Consider the following 15838-nt stretch of genomic DNA (forward strand, 5'->3'; position numbering starts at 1 on the left):
GTACTATAGTATAGCAGTAACAATGCTAGCGATGAATGGATGTTAATACTATACGCCTACTATTCAATACTGTGCTGAATAGATTAAGTGATATGAAAGTTATGGTTTGACACAAAGTAAAAATTGTTTTGTGGTATTCTGGGCATTTCTCCACGACACTGGGAAATAGTGCCCCCCCCACCCCACCTTTAGTCTCATTGTCTTGACATTAAACAACACAGTGTTCCGTTCACAACTAATCACGCTTATATAACAGTATTACTGTACAACTCACACAGAAGGAACTTAGTTCATCTTGCTACATTAAACTATTATTAAAATGTTAGACATTAATCCACTCTAGACCGTTCCTAACAGTACAGAGCCAGACATACATCCTACAGCTCCTGTATCAATCACTATGATTAAATGTTTCAGAATAATTATCCCCATCTCCCCAAGTGCATTACATCACATAGAATCCTTAGAAAGAGTACATGATGAGATAACGTCCTAAAAGAGGAATGGGATGGGCTATCTGGAAATAACCCACGAGTCACTCACTTAATCATTTGAATGATACATTTTCCTAATCACTTAAGGGTTCATGAATTAAACATTAACTAATTACATTTTCATGAACATCAAGGACTTTGACCAGTCCGCATTGAAGTGAGCAAAACATTTACAAACAAGCTTGTCATATTAATGAGTTGAAATATTTATTTTTAAAACTGAAAAAATTTAACAAACCCACATACATAGTTTTTAGTATATCATACAAAGACATTATTTCAATGTTATTTTGAGTACTGTTTGTTTCTCATTGACTACAGTGAGCGGCAGTTTGAAAGGCTGAGTGAGATGGTTGGACTACAGACACAAACCAAAGGGTGAGAGGTTAATAACCAGGAAGTAGTGACGGAAGTACACCGCTAAATCATCATTAAATACCCAGTGTCACAACTTTTTATATTAAACAGCCAAAAGCAGAGCAGAATAATAAAAAAAGCGGCATTAACACACGCAGGAAGACAAACTCAAAGAGCATCACTCTCAGAGAAAGTTTACTGTGATTAAACCAGATCTGGGTCCAAATAGGAATCTTTTTTTTTTTTAAATACTTTTTGAATTGCATTGCATTGTGTTTCATTGAGCCTGACTGGAGTGCCATATGGGTGTGTTTTGAAGCACATTTGGGACTATTTCATTGGTTCCATTGCGCCAGGCAAGCTCAATCAAGCACAGCTAAAGTATTTGAAAGAAAAACAAATACTGGATGAAACCCTACTAATCTAACTCATGGTGTACTCGACAACATACGATGTTCCCATTTCTTTTCATAAAGCCAGATTGAAGAGCACTAGTGACTACTGGCAAGAGAGAAGGAGGAGAATGTATGATTTGTCTCTGTAATGTGGTAGCTCTGCTGTGAAACACTGCGCTCTTGTGACAATGTAACATATTGGACAGGTCCAGGTATACCCTCCCCGTTTCAGTCCGTTTTCTTCCGTTTGGTGCCTAATGAACACGGCCCAGGTGTTATTGCTAGTGTAGACGGATGGTGATGATGGAAGTTGTCAGTTCCCCTGTCTAGGCTTTACAGCTACGTCGTCTGGGGAAGCTGATAAGAACCCAGCAGTGTGGGTGTGTAGGGCTGCATTCCAATTCCCTACATTTCTGCATATTACTTGTTCACTCCACCATATTTCTTACATTCCTTTCAAATCAATGAGGGGGAGTGCCTCGGAGAAGGGTATATGATCCGACATCAGCTTATGGAAGTCCATTTTCCACCCACTTTACAGAGACCAGGAAGCTCAGAGCCACACGGCGTAGCATACCGTTTTGAAAGCGAAAACAAGCGTTTCTTATTGGACAGGATATTGGTTCAGGTAGTATCTTTTCGATTCACTCTGTTTTCTTCCATGTTGTGCCTAATGAACACAACAAGCGGTTCAAAGCAGCCCCAGACCGTCTCACACACACACACCACTTCATCTCTAGCTTAAACTCCAGCAACAGTCCTCTCTGGCTGCTCAGACATTCATTCCAACAGAGAGCTCACTGCAGGGCCAGGTCTTTTTTTGTGTATCCTCAGGGTAGCTGGGTGTCTAAACAGTCAACTCTAATAATAATAATAATAATAATAATAATAATAATAATAATAACAACAACAAGTCATCATGGTCTTTAAAACAGGAGGCGAAAAGGCATCATCCGTATGGGGTTTGGGTTAGAGAGGTAAAATCTCACAGTGAGAGGAAAGAGAACTGGAGAGGCAGGGAGGGAAGGAAAGGATTCACTCTCCCTCTAACACAGGGTACAAGTTAACAACCCTACGACTTAGAATAACAACACAGCACAACCGTTTAGTGGGAGAAAAACACGCGCCTGTCTACATGGGGAGACAGGGGGAGGGCAAGGGGTGCGGCCTACGTGGCAATCAGTCAAGTCTCCCTCTAATGAGGGATTGGCGTTTGTGCAATGCATCCTAGGATGTCTGGTAGTGAAGAACTTGTGCTCGTGGTGGTTCGCGCCACAGTCACACTGGTGGTGCTCCGACTGGGACAAAGGGAACCGTTGGAGAACTGACATAAATACTTGGTAGAAGACAGAGGATCCATCAGCAGGTGTGCTATTCCTCAACAGTCGAGTGGGAGGGGCCAGGCAGGTAGTCAATCCATCCCCCTTTACTTTCCCTCCTCATCACTGTCCAATTAGAAGCCGCTGGGCGCAAGAAGATAATTTTTAAAAAGCACCTTTTTATTTGGCTTTCATAAAAATAAAGGAAGAGAAAGACCGAAGAGTGTATAAATGGGGCAAGAGGCAGAGCGAGAGAGAAGTCAGTCTTGTGGTTGGAGGAGTAGTGGGGAACAGACCTCAACCTGTACCTGTGAGGAGAGTAGAGGGATATTAGACTAGGCTTCAACACAACCAATTAAACACATGGTACAAAAAGGCCAAAAAGCAATCACACACACAATCGTTATTTCTGCCATAGTGCCTCTGAGTAATCATGTTGAAACACACATACGCACCTTCGTCCTCCTCCCCCCAGCCCTCGGCCACCCCGGCCAGCTCGTAGTGCTTCTTCCTTAGCTCTCCAAGACGCTCTCGCTCCTTCTGCAGCTTTGTTTCCAGCTCTAGAACCGAAACCTGACAACCCACACAAAAACACGGTTTACTTAGACCCGTAACACACACACACTCAGCCACCCCACATTGCTCTTACCTGTGAGTCCATTTCCTGCCTCTTGATCTGAGTGAGGGTCATACTGGAGAAATCCATGGTGTCTGAAGCACACAGTCATAGGAGCGAGAGAGAGAGAGAGAGAGAGAGAGAGAGAGAGAGAGAGAGAGAGAGAGAGAGAGAGAGAGAGAGAGAGAGAGAGAGAGAGAGAGAGAGAGAGAGAGAGAGAGAGAGAGAGAGAGAAAGAAAGAAATTCAGCATTCACTCACAAAACATTCAGTCACAATACATGTCATGTTGATCTCTCACAGTGTAAATCCATGGGCACACTACTGTTAATCCACTCACCTTTCTCCTCAATCTGGGACTTCCCGGACTTGGTGGAGGCTACAACCCCAGCGGTGGCCTGTGTGACCCCTTTGGATGCCAGCTTCAGGCGGCCCAGGTTGACGTTGTCTTTGTCTGCCTTCACCTGCACAACAGACCAGAGAGTGGCTGGGTTACCAACGGGAATGGGTCATGGGTGTGTCTTAAACACGTGTAGAGATATGGTTGACACACCAAGTGATGAGAGAGATGTAGGTTGGCGTATGTAGATCCGGTTGTGACTGAGTGTCTTACGCACGCATGCACACAGTTTCAGTTACCACATATCATTACACAAGAAGTACCGTCTCACCTTGGATGCGGCCACCAGTTGTGCAGTGCTGGCTGCGATCTCATGCGAACACACCATTAGCTCCTCGTACTTGCCCTTGCCCTGCACCACCAGGTCTGCTGCATCTCTATGGGATACAATACGTAGAGCATTATGGGTACTGTAGTACATCATGCTACCATTACAACGGTTATAGGCTATACAGTAGGGGCTGGAGTTTTTCCTGGTCAGGTCATGTAGTCAGGAAAAACTTCTGGCCTAAATGAGTATATTCCAGAATACTCCGGTGCAGTAATACAAGGTTAAGTTAGAAGAGAAAGGGTGATACTACTTACACCATGACTGTGGCGCCCCAGCCCACGGCTTTGGAGGCTGAGATCAGGCCTTCTGTCCAGCGAGAGTTCTTGACATAGAACTCCTTCATGGATGCTGCCCCCTGGTGGAACAAATATATTATATTGGAATATACACTGAGTGTACAAAACATTAGGAACACCTGCTCTTTCCATGACAGACTGACCAGGTGAAAGCTATGATCCCTTATTGATATCACCTGTTAAATCCACTTCAATCAGTGTAGATAAAGGGGTGGAGACAGGTTAAAGAAGGATTGCTAAGCCTTGAGACATGGATTGTGTATGTGTGCCATTCAGAGGGTGAATGGGCAAGAAAAAAGATTGAAGTGCCTTTGAACGGGGTATGGTAGTAAGTGCACCGGTTTGAATGTGTCAAGAACTGCAACGCTGCTGGGTTTTTCATGCTCAACAGTTTCCTGTGTGTATCAAGAATGGTCCACCACCCAAAGGACATCCAGCCAATTTGACACAACTGTGGGAAGGAGTGAACATGGGCCAGCATCCCTGTGAAACGCTTTCGACACCTTGTAGGGTCCATGCCCCGATGAATTGATGCTGTTCTGAGGGCAAAAGGGGGTGCAACTCAATATTAGCAAGGTGTTCCTAATGTTTTGTACACTCAGTGTATACTGTTACAACAGACAACAAAGTTTGTAAGAACATGTCGATCATGTCTTTCTTGTACAACATGATATCTGCATGTAGCCTTAACCCTGGAGAAAAAAAAACATGAAATCGCGCTTGAGTCATGGAATGCATAGGTCGAACATGTCGACCATATCTTTAGTGTACATAAATGAAGTTTCCCCCTCCATGTCAATGAAGGGGAAGCAGCAGTGATGCAGTAGGAGCACTGTGCAGAAGCTACATAGGCAGCAGAGAGGGCAGCAGCTACATAAAAAAATAAAGACAGTTCATGCGCATAGACCTCCATATCAATAGCCACGGCAAGAAAGGGTTCCAGAAAAACCGGAACCGCAGCCACTCCGTATATTATTATATATTATGATAGGTTTCTGTCTCTCACCCTGCCACTCTCCACAATGTCCCTTTGCAGATCTTTGGAAGACAGCACGAGCACTTTGATGGCCTGCATCAGGTCTGTACAGGAGGCCAGGATCCTATGGGGGGCGATAGAGGACACATTCGTTCGGCAGCTCCACTGTGCAACACATCTTGATCTGAAACGTTTCACTCTTTGGAAAGTTATGTGATTCTCAAAGCCAGGGTCGTGTTCATTAGGGCACGTGATTAAAAAATTAGCGTGTCTTACTGGACATGCCCAGGTAGTCCCTCCCTGTTTCAGTTCGTTTTCTCCCATTCGGTGCCTAATGAACACGACCCAGGAGTGGGAGACTCACCTCTCGTTGACCTCCATCTTAACCCCTGTGTCGACTGCACGCGACTTATTGAGCATGTCCTGTCAATGGGATACAACAGATAGAGGAAATTAGACACCTTTTGGTTGGTACTACTGTAAAATGAAACCAGAGGATTCTTTTCACACACACACATTTCTGTTTTTGTCTAGGTCCTCCTTGGTGATGACACACACGCACACACACGTTGAGCTGGTTACCTCTATCCTGGCGGCTGCTGACTCCACGGCGGCCGATGTGGCAGCCATTTCCTGCTCCACCAGATCTCCCAGCTCCCCCTGCTGCAGCTCCAGACCCCGAGGACGCAGTTTCTACAGACCAGAGAGAGGGAGAGAAGAATGAGAGCGAGAGAGATACGAGAAAAAAGAGAGACATGGCATTGGACTTGTTGTTTTGGTGGTGCCCCTAGATGTTTTTAAAGATATGGGGAGGGGGTGCTGACCTGTGCCCAAGGTCAACTTCTACCAGAAGCAGTGTTGTGACTTGGCCTCCATGGGTCACATACTTTGTTGAAAGGATAAGAGGCACTGAGACTCATCTTATCATGATGACATCCCCTGGTTTAAATGTGCACAAAATGGGCATTATGAAGAAGTTGAGGTTCTCAGAATGATTGCAGGGTGTGGACTTTCGGTAAATTTAGTAGACCTACAGTGCCTTCGGAAAGTATTCAGACCCCTTTACTTTTTCCACATTTTGTTAGGTTACAGCCTTACTCTAAAATTGATTAAATAGTTTTTTTCCCTCATCAATCTACACACAATACCTCATAATGACAAAGCAAAAACAGGTTAACAAATTTTAGCAAATTTATAAAAAACTGAAATAACATTTACATAAGTATTCAGACCCTTTACTCAGTACTTTGTTGAAGCACTCAGTACATTGTTGAAGCACCTTTGGCAGCGATTACAGCCTCGAGTCTTCTTGGGTATGTCGCTACAAGCTTGGAACACCTGTATTTGGGGAGGTTCTCCCATTTGTCTCTGCAGATCCTCTCAAGCTCTGTCAGGTTGGAGTGGGAGCGTTGCTGCACAGCTATTTTCAGGTCTCTCCAAAGATGTTTGATTGGGTTCAAGTCCGGGCTCTGGCTGGGCCACTCAAGGATATTCAGAGACTTGTCCCGAAGCCACTCTTGCGTTGTCTTGGCTGTGTGTTTAGGGTCAATGTCCTGTTGGAAGGTGAACCTTCGCCCCAATCTGAGGTCCTGAGCGCTCTGGAGCAGGTTTTCATCAAAGATCTCTCTGTACTTTGCTCCGTTCATCTTCGCCTTGATCCTGACTAGTCTCCCAGTCCCTGCCGCTGAAAAACATCCCCACAGCATGATGCTGCCACCACCATGCTTCACCGTAGGGATGGTGCCATGTTTCCTCCAGACGTGATGCTTAGCATTCAGGCCAAATAGTTCAATCTTGGTTTCATCAGACCAGAGAATCTTGTTACTCATGGTCTGAGAGTCTTTAGGTGCCTTGTGGCAAACTCCAAGCGGGCTGTCATGTGCCTTTTACTGAGGAGTGGCTTCCGTCTGGTCACTCTATCATAAAGGTCTGATTGGTGGAGTGCTGCAGAGATGGTTGTCCTTCTGGAAGGTTCTCCCATCTCCACAGAGGAACTCTGGAGCTCTGTCAGAGTGACCATTGGGTTCTTGGTCACCTCCCTGACCCACACAAATACCAAATTAGGCCTACCTAATTTCATTATGTCAATTGTGAATGATAATTCTTCACGTTTTACGGGTGAAACGTCCAAGCTGCATCTGCATGCCAACCATTTGATCTCAATCAGTTTCATGGGAATATGCATTTAGATCTTCTTGAATGATGTAAGTAACTACTGTTTGAGCAAATGTTTGAGCAGATGGTGTTAACATACACTATATATACACAAAAGTATGTTGACACCCCCTTCAAATTAGTGGATTCGGCTATTTCATGTATAAAATCGAGCACACAGCCATGCAATCTCTATAGACACACATTGGCAGAAGAATGGCCTTACTGAAAAGCTCAGTGACTTTCAACGTGGCACCGTCATAGGATGCCACATTTCCAACAAGTCAGTTCGTCAAATTGATGCCCTGCTAGAGCTGCCCCGGTCATCTGTAAGTGCTGTTATTGTGAAGTGGAAACATCTAGGAGCAACAACGGCTCAGCCGCGAAGCGGTAGGCCACACAAGCTCACAGAACGGGACCGTCGAGTGCTGAAGCGCATAGAACGTAAAAAATCGTCTGTCCTCGTTTGCAACACTCACTACCGAGTTCCAAACTGCTTCTGGAAGCAACATCAGCACAATAACTGTTCGTTGGGAGCTTCATGAAATGGGTTTCCATGGCCGAGCAGCTGCACACAAGCCTAAGATCACCATGCGCAAAGCCAAGTGTCGGCTCGAGTGGTGTAAAGCTCGCCACCATTGGACTCTGGAGCAGTGGAAACACGTTCTCTGGAGTAATGAATCACTCTTCACCATCTGGCAGTCCGACGGATGAATCTGGGTTTGGCAGATGCCAGGAGAACGCTACCTGCCCCAATGCATAGTGCCAACTGTAAAGTTTGGTGGAGGAGGAATAATGGTCTGGGGCTGTTTTTCATGGTTCGGGCTAGGCCCCTTAGTTCCAGTTAAGGGAAATCTTAACGCTACAGCATACAATGACATTCTAGACGATTCTGTGCTTCCAACTTTGTGGCAACAGTTTGGGGAAGGCCCTTTCCTGTTTCTGCATGACAATGCCCCTGTGCACAAAGTGAGGTCCGTACAGAAATGGTTTGTCAAGATCAGTGTGGAAGAACTTGACTGGCCTGCACAGAGCTCACTAATGCTTGTGGCTGAATGGAAGCAAGTCCCCACAGCAATGTTCCAACATCTAGTGGAAAGCCTTCCCAGAAGAGTGGAGACTGTTATAGCAGCAAAGGGGAGACCAACTCCATATTAATGCCCATGATTTTGAAATGATATGTTCGACGACCAGGTGTCCACATACTTTTGGTCATGTAGTGTACCTGTATTTTGTTTCAATTAACACGACCATTCAGCACAATCATCCTAAAATCTCATAAGAAATTATATGTTGTTTTTGGTCTAACACTAACATTAAACTATGCTATTAAATTCGGTCTGTTGTGTAGAATACTAATTAATCATTAAGTGATCTTGCCGAGACATTGATTCAGCTTTGATCTAAACTTTATTAAACAACCACAATTCTGAGTAGTGGAGGCGTGTCGCTCCGGTGCGGTATGACAGCACTAGACCCCTGGACCTAATATTTTCTGCAACTGTGGAACTCAATGACACCTTCCCTTAACCTAACCCCCCCTCCTCCTTTTAACTCGCTAGTAATTGTGTAATAATCTAATGTTTTCATGAAATAAAATTACTGTAATTTGCACCTAAACTGTACTATGTACTCATATTTACTCTTAAGAATAAAGCTGCAACAATAACAACAAAACTTGTATGACCATAAAGACTGGACTGACCTCTGCGGTGGCCAGGATGCCATCCAGTGCTGCCCTCAGTGTGGCGCTGTCTGCCGTAGCCAGGCTTTCCTGCTCCTTCATCTGACCCAGCAGGGTCAGGGCCTCGGCCCCACACGCCTTCACACTGTCTGACAACGCTGTGTGGGAAGGGGTTGAGAGAGAGAGAGACAGGAGGGTCAGAGACTCTAAACTTACTCCCACTATACCACACCACACTGTCTGAAAGCGCTGTGGAAAGAGAGGGGGACAGAGAGGAGGGTCAGAGATACAGACACAGTATGGAGACTTAGAGGAAGTGGGTGGCTAACCGCTAGCCTGGTCCCTGATCTGTTTGTGCAGTCTTCCCAACGCCGATGGTCATTGTCACCCGATGACAGACAGCACAAACAGATCAGGGACCAGGCTATCGTTGCCTGTCTGTGCATTATCAGTACTTCTCTAACAGATGTATATAGGGATGTAGAGGTTTTTATAAGACATGGGTCAAATCAAACTATTTAAAATCATGGAGCATTCCTGTCCTGGATGTGTGAGTGCACATTTTAGTTGAAAAGACACAGGGACAGCGCACACTCACCGTCCGCTTGCTCCACTGGCACCATGTGAGAGGTGGCACTGCCCTGAACAATGGTGTCGCCCACCAGGTGGGCAAGATGGGTTATTGCCCGCACCAGCTCCGACAAACCTGGAGAACCAAGGGTCAAAGGTCAAACTACCATAAAGTCCAAATACAATCAACAGGATATGTTACTTTTATATCAAGTACTTGAAGGCTGTAATGCTGAAAAACACTGTATTTTAACAATAAAGAAGCACTTTACTATCAACTTCCACTGGCCACAAAGTGTGGCTGAATAATGAATCCCTCTCACATACTCAATTATATTCAAGTGGATTTATTTTCTTCTATTGGGAAGAAATCAAATAAGACAATATAAATCTAGATCTTTCATGTGGAAAAGAAACGGAAAAATGAACTTTTCTTGAAGTTGATACAGTTGAAGTTGGAAGTTTACCTACGCCTTAGCCAAATACATTTAAACTCAGTTTTTCACAATTCCTGACATTTAATCCTAGTAAAAATTCCCTATCTTAGGTCAGTTAGGATCACCACTTTATTTTAAGAATGTGAAATGTCAGAATAATAGTAGAGAGAATGATTTATTTCAGCTTTTATTTCTTTCATCACATTTCCAGTGCGTCAGAAGTTTACATACACTCAATTAGTATTTGGTAGCATTGCCTTTAAATTGTTTAACTTGGGTCAAAAGTTTCAGGTAGCCTTCCACAAGCTTCCCACAATAAGTTGGGTGAATTTTGGCCCATTCCTCCTGACAGAGCTGGTGTAACTGAGTCAGGTTTGTAGGCCTCCTTGCTCGCACACGCTTTTTCAGTTCTGCCCACACATTTTCTATAGGATTGAGGTCAGGGCTTTGTGATGGCCACTCCAATACCTTGACTTTGTTGTCCTTAAGCTTTTTGCCACAACTTTGGAAGTATGCTTGGGGTCATTGTCCATTTGGAAGACCCATTTGCGACCAAGCTTTAACTTCCTGACTGATGTCTTGAGATGTTGCTTCAATATATCCACATCATTTTCCTTCCTCATGATGCCATCTATTTTGTGAAGTGCACCAGTCCCTCCTGCAGCAAAGCACCCCCACAGCATGATGCTGCCACCCCTGTGCTTCACGGTTGGGATGGTGTTCTTCGGCTTGCAAGCACCCCCTTTTTCTTCCAAACATAACGATGGTCATTATGGCCAAACAGTTCTATTTTTGTTTCATCAGACCAGAGGACATTTCTCCAAAACGTACAATCTTTGTCCCCATGTGCAGTTGCAAACCGTAGTCTGGCTTTTTTATGGTGGTTTTAGAGCAGTGGCTTCTTCCTTGCTGAGCGGCCTTTCAGGTTATGTCGATATGGGACCTGTTTCCTTCAGCATCTTCACAAGGTCCTTTGCTGTTCTGGGATTGATTTGCACTTTTCGCACCAAAGTACGTTCATCTCTAGGAGACAGAACGAGTCAACTTCCTGAGCGGTATGACGGCTGCGTGGTCCCATGGTGTTTATACTTCCGTACTATTGTTTGTACAGATGAACGTGGTACCTTCAGGCGTTTGGAAATTGCTCCCAAGGATGAACCAGACTTGTGGAGGTCTACTATTTTTTTCCTGAGGTCTTGGCTGATTTCTTTTGATTTTCCCATGATGTGAAGCAAAGAGGCACTGAGTTTGAAGGTAGGCCTTGAAATACATCCACAGGTATACCTCCAATTGACTCAAATTATGTAAATTAGCCTATCAGAAGCTTCTAAAGCCATGACATCATTTTCTGGAATTTTCCAAGCTGTTTAAAGGCACAGTCAACTTAGTGTATGTAAACTTCTAACCCACTGGAATTGTGATACAGTGAATTATAAAATTATTTGTGTCATGCACAAAGTAGATGTCCTAACCGACTTGCCAAAACTATAGTTTGTTAACAAGAAATTTGTGGAGTGGTTGAAAAACATGTTTTAATGACTAAGTGTATGTAAACTTCCGACTTCAACCCTATATATACACACTACCAGTCAAAAGTTTGGACACACCTACTCATTCAAGGGTTTTTCTTAATTTTTTCTATAATAATAGTGAAGACATCAAAACTATTAAATAACACATATGGAATCATGTAGTAACCAAAAAAGTGTTAAACAAATCAAAATATATTTTATATTGGAGATTCTTCCAATAGCCACCCTTTGCCTTGATGACCGCTTTGCACACTCTTGGCATTCTCTCAACCAGCTTCATGAGGTAGTCACCTGGATTGCATTTCAATTAACAGGTATGCCTTCTTAAAAGTTCATTTGTGGAATTTCTTTCCTTCTTAATGCGTTTGAGCCAATCAGTTGTGTTGTGACAAGGTAGGGGGATATACAGAAGATAGCCCTATTTGGTAAAAGACCAAGTCCATATTATGGCAAGAACAGCTCAAATAAGCAAAGAGAAACGACAGTCCATCATTACTTTAAGACATGAAGGTCAGTCACTATGGAACATTTAAAGACCTTTGAATGTTTCTTCAAGTGCAGTCGCATAAACCATCAAGCGCTATGATGAAACTGGCTCTCATGAGGACCGCCACAGGAATGGAAGACCCAGAGTTACCTCTGGTAAGTTCATTAGAGTTACCAGCCTCAGAAATTGCAGCCCAAATAAATGTTTCACAGAGTTCAAGTAACAGACACATCTCAACATCAACTGTTCAGAGGGGACTGTGTGAATCAGGCCTTCATGGTCGAATTGCTGCAAAGAAACCACTTCTAAAGGACACCAATAAAAAGAAGAGACCTGCTTGGCCAAGAAATACGAGCAATGGACATTAGACCGGTGAAAATGTGTCCTTTGGTCTGGAGTCTAAATTTAAACATTTTGGTTCAAACCGCTGTGTCTTTGTGAGATGCGGTGTGGGTGAACGGAGGATCTCTGCATGTGTAGTCCCCACCGTAAAGCATGGTGGAGGAGGTGTGATGGTGTGGGGGTGCTTTTCTGGTGACACGGTCTGTGATTTATTTAGAATTCAAGGCACACTTAACCAGCATGGCTCCCACAGTATTCTGCAGCGATACGCCATCCCATCTGGTTGGGCTTAGTGGGACTATCATTTGTTTTTCAACAGGACAATGACCCAACACACCTCCAGGCTGTATAAGGGCTATTTTACCAAGAAGTAGAGAGATGGAGTGCTGCATCAGATGACCTGGCCTCCACAATCCCCCGACCTCAACCCAATTGAGATGGTTTGGGATGAGTCGGACGACAGAGTGAAGGAAAAGTAGCCAACAAGTGCTCAGCATATGTGGGAACTCCTTGAAGACTGTTGGAAAAGCATTCCAGGTGAAGCTGGTTGATAGAATGCCAAGAGTGTGCAAAGCTCTCATCAAGGCAAAGGGTGGCTACTTTGAAGAATCTCAAATATAAAATGTATTTTGATTTGTTGAACCCCTTTTTAGTTACTACATGATTCCATATGTAAATATATCAGGTGTCCTTCACGTTAATGTTGCCCAGTTAGTTCCTGTCAAACTGCACAGCGACCGTCGGTGAAAGTAACATTTTTGGCTGCCTTTTGACCTTGTCTACTACAGAAGAACAACGACGTCTTCAATAGATGCCTGGGAGTAGATTGTGTGTGTGTGTGTGATTGCACAAAGCTGACTAAGGGAGTAAGAGAGCAGTTCAGAGTCTGACCTGTGTTGTCTGCCAGGTAGCCGTCTCTGGCAGAGTGAAGTCTGTCCATACAGTCCAGAGAGGCCTGACACCTGGACGCCAGGTAGTCTACACACAAGAAGGGTACACAGTGAGGGGGAGGCATCTTTCACCATACAAACACACATACACACCATTATGCGGGGACATCATCCTACATCACACCCTGGAACACAAACACACATGCATGAGTAGATTGAGGCATCACACACACACCCAGCATGGGTTTCACAATGTGGCATCATCTCAGACGGTCGGACGGACAGACAGGAACAAAGCTGGAGTCATGTGTGCATAAGACAGAGGTTGGAGAGGGTTAGGGGCTGACCTGCAGAGCTGGTGCAGCTGATGTGTGCTGGGTCGTCAAGCTGGGCCAGTGAGTCCTGGACTATCCTCTCTGCCTCCTCCACAGCCCCCTGTAGGGTGGACCAGCGGGCTGCCACCAGCTGGCTCTCCAGGGCCTGCTCCCTGCTCTCCTATACATACAGGGTCAGTGAGAGAATCAGATATCACACACTCTCACTGAGAGGCTGACACACAGCCGCACACAAACACACACGGCTACCTCCCCTGAAACACACCTTCTCATTGAGTTGGTTCTGTAGGGCCTCGGCAGTCTTCACTCCGTTCTCCCTCTCACCGGCCAGGCTGCTCTGAACACGCTCTAGCTCCTCCCCCAGGCCTGCAAGCTCCTCCTCTTTCTTCGACAAGGATTCTGCTAGCTCCACCTTCTCCGATTCCACAGTCGAGAGCTGAGAACTGAGCTCCTCACTCGACTGAGATTGAGAGAGAGAGACGGAGAGAGAGAAAGTGAGTGAGGGGGGGGGGGATAGAAGAGAAAGGAGAAAGAGTGTGACACACATACACAGTATTTTAGGATCTTACATATCCCTGTGTTTCTCTGCTAAAATGAACGAAAAGGCTCACACACTATACGCTCTAATGCCACCTTTTAATAGTGACAATGCCCTAAGTGCTATGAGATGTGGATATGACAACTGCCATTCCTCTACTCTCCCTCACCTGTTTGTGGGCACCCTCCTGAGCATGCCAACAAGAATGTGAACGAGAGACGGGAAGAAAGAGTTTGTGAAATGTGTGACAAAGTGACAGAGTATGTATGTGAGGACCGGAGGGAGTGGTTGTGTGAGAGAGAATGAGAAAAGAAGGGGGTGGTGAGAGAGATAAGTGAGTCGATTCAGAAATAGGGTTGACAGGAGTGGGAGAGTGGAGAGAGGGGTGGGAGATGGTGAGGAAGAATGGTAATTGGACCGTCATGGCCTAGTAGGACTACACACTGTCGGGATCACGCAGAGATCCAGGTCTGCACCGACACTCCACACAACCCTCTCTCCACACATACACGCACACACACGCACAGAACACACACACAAACACAGACAGAGATGGGTAGAAGAGTAACATGGAGTTGGGGAATGTAAAGATAGAAGACAGAGTAGAGACCATTTGAAGGTGTCAGGGGTCAGGGTGAGGTCAAGTGGGGTAGAGTGGAGAGGAGGAATGTACTGTTGGGTGAGTGTTTAGGGTGGAGAGGAGATGAGGAGTGTACGGTTGGGTAGAGGACGCAAGGGTGTTTTAGGCTAGAGAGTTGGCTACCTGTTGGGACGAGGCCATGGTGCTTTTCAGGGTGTCTAGCGCCGCCCTGCTGGAGATCAGCTCTCTCTGCAGCTCCTGCAGCTGCTCCACCTGTTCCTGCTCCTGAAGGAGGACGGGAGAGACAGAGAGAGGGAGAGAGAGATGTGGGGGAGAGAGAGAGGGGGGAGGGCAAAAGAGAGAACGAGATAGAGAGAAACAGAGACTCATGTTATTTGCTAGGTCTCCATCGCTCTACCTCAGTTTATTCCGTTTTTTTCTACCTCTCTAACACCCACATGTACAGCAAGGCATCTCAGTTACACAATGAAATGATCAGAGAGAGATGGAGAGAAAGTTGAAATGTACTGTAGTATGAAGAAGTGAAGTATATTACATTTGAAGTCATCTGTGTCCAAGAAAGCGAGAGAGGGGGAAAAGGGGAAGGGAGAGAAAACAGAAAGAGGGTGATACAGACTGTACACACACAGTATTTCAGGAGAGTGTGTATCCCTGTGGGAGTGTGTGTCTTGCCCTCACCCGGCTCTCTGTGGCCTCCTGGGCAGCCTTGACCTTCTCCTGCATCTCTCTCCTCACGCTGTCCACTTCGTCCTGAGCCGCCCGCGCCTCCGTCACCTGACGAGTCACCTCCGCATTCTAAAGCCAGAAACAGAAAAACAGGTGGAGGAAATGTGTGAGCATTGCTGGTAGTAGTGTATTCTCCAAAGAAATGTTATAGTACAGAATAGATAGCGGGTCCCTGTTCACACGCTACTCCTCCCCCCTCCCTTGGCCCAAACCCTCTGATGTTTGCAGATCTGTAAGGTGGAAGCAATATGGTGAAAGCTCTACCACTACACTACTCACACCCTTCAGATCTGCAAACATGGACGGGTTTGGGCCAAGGGGAAGGGAGCAAAATGGGACTGGCTGAGACGGGTCGGAGT

General features: G+C 45.4%; 1 protein-coding gene across 1 annotated transcript in view; it reads right to left on the bottom strand.

The window, feature by feature from the left end:
- Nucleotides 1-1248: 1248 nt before the first annotated feature.
- LOC311101794 (huntingtin-interacting protein 1-like) overlaps nucleotides 1249-15838 on the bottom strand; it is a 33762-nt gene continuing 19172 nt past the window's right edge. The window contains exons 16-31 of the mRNA XM_084142982.1: nucleotides 15432-15548; nucleotides 14916-15017; nucleotides 13880-14074; nucleotides 13627-13774; nucleotides 13281-13367; nucleotides 9620-9727; nucleotides 9043-9179; nucleotides 5766-5876; nucleotides 5548-5606; nucleotides 5214-5307; nucleotides 4166-4266; nucleotides 3852-3957; nucleotides 3521-3644; nucleotides 3215-3276; nucleotides 3021-3138; nucleotides 1249-2873 (exon numbers count right to left, since the gene is read on the bottom strand). Of these exons, the coding sequence (XP_083999108.1) occupies nucleotides 2863-2873; nucleotides 3021-3138; nucleotides 3215-3276; nucleotides 3521-3644; nucleotides 3852-3957; nucleotides 4166-4266; nucleotides 5214-5307; nucleotides 5548-5606; nucleotides 5766-5876; nucleotides 9043-9179; nucleotides 9620-9727; nucleotides 13281-13367; nucleotides 13627-13774; nucleotides 13880-14074; nucleotides 14916-15017; nucleotides 15432-15548 (1680 nt within the window). The 3' untranslated portion in view covers nucleotides 1249-2862. The remainder of the gene's footprint in view (nucleotides 2874-3020; nucleotides 3139-3214; nucleotides 3277-3520; nucleotides 3645-3851; nucleotides 3958-4165; nucleotides 4267-5213; nucleotides 5308-5547; nucleotides 5607-5765; nucleotides 5877-9042; nucleotides 9180-9619; nucleotides 9728-13280; nucleotides 13368-13626; nucleotides 13775-13879; nucleotides 14075-14915; nucleotides 15018-15431; nucleotides 15549-15838) is intronic.

Source organism: Coregonus lavaretus (assembly GCF_964263955.1).
Source record: "Coregonus lavaretus genome assembly, chromosome: 26".
Lineage (NCBI taxonomy): Eukaryota > Metazoa > Chordata > Actinopteri > Salmoniformes > Salmonidae > Coregonus > Coregonus lavaretus.